This window comes from Tupaia chinensis, unplaced genomic scaffold, assembly GCF_000334495.1.
Source record: "Tupaia chinensis unplaced genomic scaffold, TupChi_1.0 Scaffold000355_1, whole genome shotgun sequence".
NCBI lineage: Eukaryota > Metazoa > Chordata > Mammalia > Scandentia > Tupaiidae > Tupaia > Tupaia belangeri.
This window is the reverse complement of record NW_006159850.1, coordinates 6689080-6698497: the sequence shown is the minus strand read 5'-3', so window position 1 is coordinate 6698497 and position 9418 is coordinate 6689080. Positions and strand designations below refer to the sequence as shown.

Sequence of the window (9418 nt, the reverse complement as noted above, 5' to 3'; positions counted from 1 at the left end):
CCGGGCGGGGGGTGCGGCCGTGCTCCCGCGAGCAGGTGGGGGAGCACCCCCCCAGGGCTGAGAGTGAGGGCCGGCTCCCGCGAGCAGGTGGGGGAGCACCACAGTGATTGTGGCTTTGCCAACACAGGAGACGCCATCTCACCCAGTCCCACCATGGGGTAGGCCAGAGAACGGAGGCATTTTCTTGCTGAGCACTCCCCAGTGCCCCGCTGTGGGGGCTGTTTGCCGCAGTGGGGGTTGGGTCAGTGGCTAGCAAGGTGCCTAGCCTGCCCCCAGACCCGTGCCTGTTGGGGTCGTTGTAACAGTGACTCGTCTTCTTTCCAGTTGCTGGGTTCTCGCTGAGGGGGCCCTGGCACATTTGGGCAATGGGGGAGGTGATGTACACGGCACTCTGGCATTTAGGGGCTTCCCCGTTCTGAGGGCAACTTTTTTTTTTTTTTTTTTTTGAGAGGTTTTAGCTGTAGGGTGCACATGCTCGCCAGAGAGACAGAAAGTGAGAAATCCCCCCTGGGTGGGAAGGCCACACTTCAGTTCCTTCTCCATGCTCCTCTCAGAACTTTGGGCATACATGCACACATGCCCCGTGTGAGTTTTAAGTCACTGGGTCCAGGACTCAAGCGCAGTCAACTCCGTGGAAGTCCAGCAGCGTAACCATTGCACCATCTACTGGTTCCTGAGCGCATCTCCTAAAATACGTCACGTGCCCTGTCCTGGGCGAGCAAACCCGAATAACAATCAGACGTTAGAGGAAGCAGCCTTTGAACCAGTTCCCCTGGAGTTCCCATCCAGGCACCTTGGTGGCCTGGACCCTCAAGGACTGTGTGTTGGGCCACCCATGGCCTGGTGTCACGTGAGCCAGTCCCAAATGGCCAACTGCGTGGTTCGAGTCCTAGACCCAGTGGTCTGAAAATCATGCTGAGTGTGTGTGCGTGCGTATCCCAAATCCCGAAAGTGGGGAGGACAGGAGAAGGGGTTGCCGCGCGGCCATGCCCCATGGGACTGCTTTCCCGCTCTCCCTGTCTGCCTCCAACCAGCACATAGGCCCTGTGGCCAGCGTAAAAGAATGACCACGCCCTTGTGCCCACATGCCACTCATTGGAGCGTTCGGACTGTCACAAAGAAGGCAAGAAAACGCGGCTGTGGTCCCTGGCGGACCATGAGATATGTGACCCGACCCTCCAGCTTGCCGAGGGGGCAGCACTCTCCTTACTACGTGCCCCAGGCCACCAGCCCCTTCGCTGTATTTATTTCCAAGAAAATGAGCTTGACTATCTATTGGGTTGTCAGAAAAGTCATGATGTATTTTTTTCTATGTTTTTCTGTGCAAAAATGCATCATGACCTTCCCGACGACCAAGTAGACATTGAATAGCAAAGGTAATGGCCAGGTTCCCTTAGCAGGCCTCACTGAGGCTTTGTTCATAGACTCAGTGCCCTAGGGGCAGAAGGGCTAGAGACCCCTCTTCCAGCCCCTCATTCCACATGGGGCAGAATCCCAGAGAGAGCATGGCAGCCCAGGGCCACTCAGCTTTCCTGTCACTACTCCGCGAGTGTAGGGACTGAGTAGCTTTTGCAATTCGAAAGCAAGCTAAGGCGACCACTCGATCTTCTCCATGCAGGGACCTCCTTTCTAGGCCAGTACTCTGTGTGTGTGTGTGTGTGTGTGTGTGTGTGTGTGTGTATGTGTGTGTGTGTACACGCTTGTGCATGCATGTTCCTCGGAGCTTAGCCCGTCATCCCGCCTCCTTCCTTATGTGAAGGAATATCCCTGTGGGCAGACCATAGGCAGTGCCCCCACGCCGCTGTCTCCGGGACCCAGACCACAGGCAGTGCCCCCACGCCGCTGTCCCCGGGACCCAGACCACAGGCAGTGCCCCCCAGGCTGCCGTCTGCAGAACCCTCACTGAAGTCCCATCACTGCACACCAGGAAGCACTGGGCAGTTCCAGGCCTCCCTCCTGGGCAGGACGGGAGGACCCTGTAGACGCGTGATGCTCCGAGCCGGCTGTGGCCACAGGGTCCGTCAGCTAGGCCCACAGGGAGGCCGCCCCGTTTCTGTTTTGCAGACCCTGGTTCAGGCTGCCTTTTTCTGATGGGTTCCATTGGCGGCCGACTTTTATTTCATTCTAGCGAGGGATGCTACCTGAGACCCCACCAGTCTCAGTGTGCCCTCCTGTGGGATAGGCACACAGCAGAGCTGCAAGAGGTGTCCTCAGAGTGGGGAAGCCCCCATGCCAGAGCACCACATGGACGCGAGTCCACATCCCTCCCCAAACACTCAGGCGTCTTCTGGGTGAGAACACAGCATGGGGGCTGCAGGTGTCACCCACGTCTTCCCTGAGAGTCGGGCAAGGCCATGGTCTGACCGGCTCCCTGACTGCCCAGGACACTGCCCCCCAGTTCGGTTTACACTGAGGCCAGCGCCTCCTGGCGGGCTTCTCGGTGCTGGTCCTTTTGCCCCTTACCCGAGCTCTCCAGAAGGCCACGGTCACCAGTGAGGCCATTGGGGACAGGCGGGGCCACAGTCCTTGGGCAGCCTCCCCCACTGCAGAGCTGGGCACCCTCAGCTGGGTGGGACAGGGTGGTGAGGGAGGCCGAACAATTTCACACACTCCCACCCCTACTAGGAGAGGTCTGCCCCGTCTGGAGCAGGTCTCCCCCATCAGGAGCAGGTCTCCCCCATCAGGAGCGAGTCTCCCCCAGCCAGAGCGAGTCACCCCCAGCCCTGAGCGAGTCTCCCCCGCCAGGAGAGAGTCTCCCCTAGTCCTGAGTGAGTCTCCCCCACCAGGAGCGAGTCTCCCCTGTCAGAAGTCTCCCCCGCCAGGAGCGAGTCTCCCCCAGTCCTGAACGCGTCTACCCCGTCAGGAGCGCCACCTTCTCTTAGAGGGACAGATTGGTCCTCCCCCAGCACCGTGGCTGCCTCTCCCTCCCGTCCTCCACGGCGCTGCCATAACCCCAGCCCACCCTCACTCTGCACTCAGCTACTCGGCCCTCGCACCCCACCCTGGCCTTGTTGCACATGCGTGGCTGCACCCGCCCCTGCCTCCCTCACAGGCCCACACTGCCCCACCACCTTCCTCACACGTGCCGGTCTGTCTCACCTCCGTTTGTACCCGCACCCCCCTCCGTGCCCACCCATCAGCGCTGCAGCAGCTGCTGACCGAGGGCCTCTGTGCAGGCTCCCTGCCTGGGCCCCTATCTGGCCCATGGCTCGTTACCCGTTGCTCCTTATCGAAAGTGCAGGGTCCTGAGCCTAACCGTGTTTGGGGACTCAGGGATCTGCTTTTGTTCTGGGCTGTCTGCCTCAGCTGTGGAGCCTAGGAAGTCCTGCCCGAGACCGGGGCACTTCCTGACTTGCAGGGCTGAGTGACCTCGGTGAGAGCTCATAGAAAGTGGGGGGCCCAGAGACTGTTGGGGGCTGCACCAGGAGAGTTTCTAGCCTCCCCAGGATTTGCTGGAGAGCCTCCTCGCAGGCTGAGCATGTCTGTGTGGGCTGTGAGCTCCACTGACCTCAGCCCTACGTAAGAGCCAGGGGTGCCTGCTGGGGCCAGCAGAGGCCTTTGTGCCGTGACCCGCCCTGACCTCTGTGGGCCATTACGGGGGACGAGCAAGGGGGGGAGGTGCCAGCTCTCCGAAGATGAAAGCGGCTGCTCTCAGTGGGCTCTGCACTGCCTCCCACCGTGACTCTGGGTACCGTGGATCTGGCTGCCTCCTCTGGCTTCCTGGCTGCCTGGGCTCCTGCCTCCTCGCAGTGTCTCCCCAACCCCTGTCCTCTGCTCCTGCAGGACTTTGGGAAGTGCCCGCGACTGAGGCTGTTTACTCAGGAGTACATCCTTGCCTTGAACGAGCTCAACGCGGGGATGGAAGTGGTGAAGAAGTTCATTCAGAGGTGGGTCGCCAGCCCGCACCCCTCCCCGGCCTCTGAGCTCACGTCCCTTTGCCCCCAGCGCCACTGCACTGCCACGGCCAGGCGGGAGCCGGGTGGGGGTCCAAGGTCCTGAGTATCTCACCCCTCTAGTCCCCTGGGGCCCTGCCAGCCCTGGGTGGGCCAAGCCACTTCCTGCTGTGTGACATCAGCCAGTCACAAGCTCCCTGATCTTGTCTCTGCAAATGGCCCCGAGCTCTCTGCTGTGCAGTGGAACTAGATGAGGGGTGAGGCGTTCCCTAGCACTCGGTGCTCGGTGGGAACTCAGGAAATGGTGACCGTCCTGTCACAGTCGGATTTCCACGGGTCCCACAGGAGAGGATTCTCCCCGGGGTTCCAGATAGTCACTGGGGACTTGAATAGCCCCTCCCCAGACCCAGCCACGAGGAAGCAAATGTTCTTGTATTTCCTCATCTCTGCAGTCCAGGATTTGGGTTTTCGTGGGAGTTTTTTTGGGGGGAATGTTTTCATTCTTGCTTTCAACACTGTGTTTTCTTGCTGTGCCCCCTTCCCTCACCCATTACACGGGACCCTAGTGCTCACCTCACCCCCTCCTGGGAGACGCGGCAGCTAAGCGTAGGAACACGAGAACCAGGCAGGGGTGTGTGAGGGCCCGTCTCGTTCTCCTCGCTGTTGAAGAAAGCCCAGACAGCCCGTGAGACCGGATCCAGAGCCGCGTATTTCTGAAACGCCGGGCCTTGCTGCCGGAGCTCCGGTGACCTCAGGGTCCCTTCGTAGTCCCCGGCTGTGGTTTGCAGAATTGTGTCGGGATAGGCCTCTGGCGGCAGCTGCAGTGGCGATTTGCCAGGAGTCTTACGGGTGTTACTTCCGGCCCATGAGGAGCCCCCTGGGCAGATGAGGAAACCTAGATGCAGAGACAGCCTTGTCACCGGCTTGTGTTGTACTAAGCAAGATGCCTTGACAGTAAACGGGGTCTGTGAACACTTGGCACACCTCCTCCAGCTCACAGGACTGTCCTAGGGCTACCAGCCAGAAAACCCAGTCCCCTCTGGGCCCTGGTGAGGAGGGGCTGTTACCCTCACTTTGTCCGAAGGAGACAGGGCCGAGGGTCAGCAGCTCCCAGGCCTCAGCCGGCCTCGAGCCTTGGCACATGGGTCTGGAGTCCACGGCCTGGAGCCTCACTGTCCACTGCCTGTACAGGACCCAGGTCCCCATGCACCAGCCACACACGCCAAAGGCTCTCAAAGGTCCCTGAGTCATGCTGGAAGACGGGACAGCCACGAGTCCCCCACTCCTGCAGTCTCTCACCCCGACCTTCACGCCTTCTCGCTTTCTCCCCTCACGCCTCTCCCCCGACCCCACCCCGCACCGCTTACCCTTGCTCTCACGGCTGTGTGACACCGAGTCAGTCACCAGCCTCTCTGATCTTATTTCCACAGATATCCTCGGGCTATCTTGTGCAGTTAAATGAGATGAGGCATCTCCTAGGTGTGGTGCTCAGCGGGAACTCGCCTTCCTGTGCTGGCCCCAGCCCGCTCCTGCAGCCTCCCGCTCCCCTCATGCCACCCGGCCCCACTGCAGCCTCTCACCTGCCCTCTGCTCTTTTGCAGCATGCACGGTCCCACGGGGCACTGCCCCCACCCCCGGGTCCTGCCCAACCTGGTGGCCGTGTGTCTGGCTGCTATCTACTCCTGCTATGAAGAGTTCATCAACAGGTCAGTCTCCAGGAGGGCCCGGATCGGGGCTCACAGCCACCCCACATGCAGCCAGCCGGGACGGGGCAGGCTTTACTGGCAGGCCTGTGTGTCAGAAGGTCCGTAGAACTACGAGACCAGACTTGGGGACCACACACCCTGTGCACAGGTGGGGACAGCAGTGTGAACCTGCCACCTGCTCTGGTCCCCTCAGCACTCGTTTATGGAGGGCCCCAGAATCCAGCAGTGGGTGGAGGGCGGCGACTAAGCGAGTGGGTCCAGTGCTGAGATGGGGAGGAACAGGGTCTGCGGTGGAGGCTCACCCCGCTGCACGTAGTCACCGGGAAGGTGTCACAGACTTAGGACGGGAGACGGCACAGACACAGCCCCTGTGGGCCAGCAGCTCCACTCCTGTGACAATACATGTCGGCGTGTTCGTTACGAGACACGCTCCAGAGTGCAACTGACGGCCACATGTGATGGTTTAAAACCCCAGCGCGAGCGTCCTGCGGGACGGTGGGTGGGGAACAGGCAGGCCCTCCCGGGACACGGGCGTACTGTACAGCCGCGAGAGCCCATGAGCTAGGACGCCGAGCAAACCGTCAGCAAATCCCGGGAACGTAGGAGCAGAGACGCCAGCCCGAAGGGGGCATTCCAGGGACCTGCCATGAAGCCCGAGACTAGACAGTCCATGGCAGTGGAGGCCAGAGGAGAGGCCACCTTCAGGATGGAGGGTTGGGGGAGAGCAGAGAAGCTTCTGGGTCCCCAGAAATCGTTCCCATCCTGATGCAGGTCCATGGTTCTCAGCCGGGGCAGTTTCCCCCCAGGGGCTTTGGGCCAGATCTGGTGACAGCGTTGGTTGCTGTAGTTCAGGCGGGAGGCGTGCCGCTGGTACTGAGTGGCAGAAGTCGGGGACGACACTAACATCCTGCCACACACAAGCAGCCCTCCTCAGGCCTGGCCTGTTCCAGGTGTCAGGAGAACCAGGTGGGGGGACTCGGGCTGATGGTGCTCCACGGGGGTGGGGGGCATGAACATTCATGGAGCTTCATCTCAGAGTGACGAGCTTGACCACGCGGGATCTAAGGCCTACCAGGCTGTGCGGAGCCAGCTCCCCGGTACAACTGTGGCACATTTCCCAATTCCTCGGCGATACCACGTCAGCAGCTTGCAGTCAGTCAGTTGCAATAGGAGTATTTACACCAAAGAGATTGGCAAACATCTCAAATCAAGGAGCTTTTTTTATAGAGTTGCTTGTTGGATGTTCGCTGGCGTATTGCAGGTTATATTGTAATTTAAAATAAGCAGGATGCCAGCCCCACCCACTGCCATCGTGGTGAAGTTGGGTGGCCCTGGGATCCTCTGTTGTCTGTTTGGACTCCAGGCAAGTCTAATGTTTGGTCACAGCTGAGAGCTCCTGTCCTGGGGAAGGTTTAGGAAGGACCCTATGGGGGGTGGTGTTTAAGATGAGGCTGCCTGGCTGTGAGCAAGGTCAGAGGCAGGAAGAGGGCTATCAGGAGAGAGAGGGGCATGGGCAGAGGCCCGGCAGTGGCTGGCAAATAGCATTGCCATTGGTCACCGTATGTTTCTCGCTGTGGTCCTTGATCACCTATTGCAGAACCTCTTGGGCTGTTTTTTTAAAATGCAGATTTCTGGACACATCACTTCTGGGTTGGGGCCAGGCATCTGCAGGTGCAGATAGGAGCCCCTATTGGGAGGAGCTGAAGGAAACCCACTGGGGCTGCAGCAGAGCAGGGGCAGAGCCGGCTTTTCACTCCTGGGGACGGCATTTCTGGGCAGATTCGGGTTCAGCCAGTCTGGGCACCGACGTGTCCACTCGGCTCATCAGGCAGCTTGCTGGGGCCCCACTTTGAGTAGCAGGGCCGAACCTGGCTTTCAGGGGCAGATTTTTATCCTGAGAGCGTGGGAGAGTTGACAGTGGGCTTTATGTAGAGGGGGAAGTGGGGTGGGGTCTCGGTCCAGATTCCTTTCTGGCTGCTTCCATGTAGAAAGGGGGCACGTACGACCATGGGGCAGAGTTAGGTGCTGCTGCAGTGAGGTGCCAGGTGGAGGCATGCCAGGGTGGAGCCTGTTGCTCCCCCTCTCCCAAAGCACAGCCTAGTCCCTCACAGCCCACAGTAGTTGGGGCTCCAGCCGACATCGGTACTGCTTCCAGGAGTTCCCCCCGAGGGCCCAGTGCTGCCAGCTCGTTCCCTGGGCTCGGCCCATTGCAGCCATTGGTCAGCCCCCTTCATCCGAAGCCCACGATATCCCCCGGGCCGTCCACGGTGCTCCTGGTGGGCACATGATGTTCTCACGCCGCAGAGAACAGGCAGCTTGACCCAGGTTAGCCCGGCTTTCTGGAAAATCACCGATCTGAGCCAAACAGCCTTGGAAATCCACTCCTGAATCTCGGCAAGGGCAAACAAAGGGAGTGGAGTGTTGAGCGGGTGGGGATCGAGTTAGATCTGAGCAGGAGAGGTCTGGGCTGCCCCTCCCCCAGACCACACACGATTTTCCATCAGCCACAGAATTCCCGGAATTTGGCCAATGGATTGTTCTTCCCCGAGCTGAGTTTCAAGTGTATTTATTGAACAGCTGGGGTGGGCTCAGCTCAGACCCAGCTCGGAGCATGTGCTAAATCGCACAGACTCCGTGGGCCTCCGTCCGAGCTGTAGGCCCTGCCCTCGCAGCCTCTCTGCATGGCCAAGCCTGCCCGAGTGCGGCACGTTTAGGGAGACTGGCTGGCAGCTGTGCTCAGTCATGGCGTCGTACTCGTCCCACACACTTGAGGCTTCAGTAGATTCTGATCTGCTGGGCAGTGGGGCTTAGCAGTGCTCCAGGATCCGGTGTCCAGCCAGGGAAGGAGAGCTCTGGTTTACTAGGAGTTCAAAAGGCAGGAAGGGTGAAAGCAATAGGAAATCAGAGACTTCATGGAGGAGGGGAACTGCACACTCTTAGGGCTACCCAGTGTGGAGGAGGCTGGACTTTGCAGTCAGACCTGTCTGGATCCCGGGTCCCTCAGCCCATGAGCCGTGTAATTCAGGGTGGGTCGTTAAGCCTCAGGGCATCCTTGCTCACCTGTGCAGAGGTGGCGACACCCGTGGACATCTGTGTGCCGGCCCTCAGTGCTGCGCTGTCTGCAGACCCCTGCCGAGCAGTCGCAGGGCTGGCACTGCTGTCCCAGCTCACTTGGAAACTCGGGGAGAGGAGGCTTTACACAGGTCAGGCTCCGACAAGCCCTGCCGTAAGGAGGCCTGCCTTTGTCCTATTCGGCCGGGCATTTCCCAAACCAGTGTGACATTAATGATGCCCTAGGCCGTGTCGCCGGAAATAACCTCCTCTTCAAAAGCAGTAACTGATGTGGTTTATTTCTCAGCATGCATTCGAGTGACCTAGGCCCAGAGAGGAGGCCTTTTTCAGGGTGATCGGGTAGAGGGCTTCCTTTTCTTTGATTCTGAGAGCGAGAGGCAGAGTTTGGAAATCAGGGAGGCGTTTTGCCCAGCGTTTCCCAAACCAGTGTGGCGTTAACGAAGCCACGGCCCTTATCTGAGTTAAGGCTACGACACCCTCGGCAGTCGGAGATACTGTGGCTGGGAGTGGCCCAGGAGGGGAGTGGGGCTGCCCGGGCTGGGCCCAGCCAGAGTTCTGGGGTTTGAGATCCCATGGACATGGGCTCCCAAGCAGATGTCAGGCTGTCTCGCATGTCTGGAGGGGGGACCTGAGGCGCAAGAGGGAGGAGCAGTTAGACTGCGAGGAGAACCAGAACGAAGCACACACAGGGCCTCAGGGATGTGAGGACGGAGGCCAGGCAGACGTCTTGATGGAGTTGAATGCCGA

General features: G+C 59.8%; 1 protein-coding gene across 1 annotated transcript in view; it reads left to right on the top strand.

The window, feature by feature from the left end:
* CMIP (c-Maf inducing protein) overlaps positions 1 to 9418 on the top strand; it is a gene marked incomplete at its 5' end in the record, with an annotated part of 93865 nt that overhangs the window by 57388 nt on the left and 27059 nt on the right. The window contains 2 exon segments of the mRNA XM_014589381.1: positions 3784 to 3887; positions 5495 to 5599. Of these exon segments, the coding sequence (XP_014444867.1) occupies positions 3784 to 3887; positions 5495 to 5599 (209 nt within the window).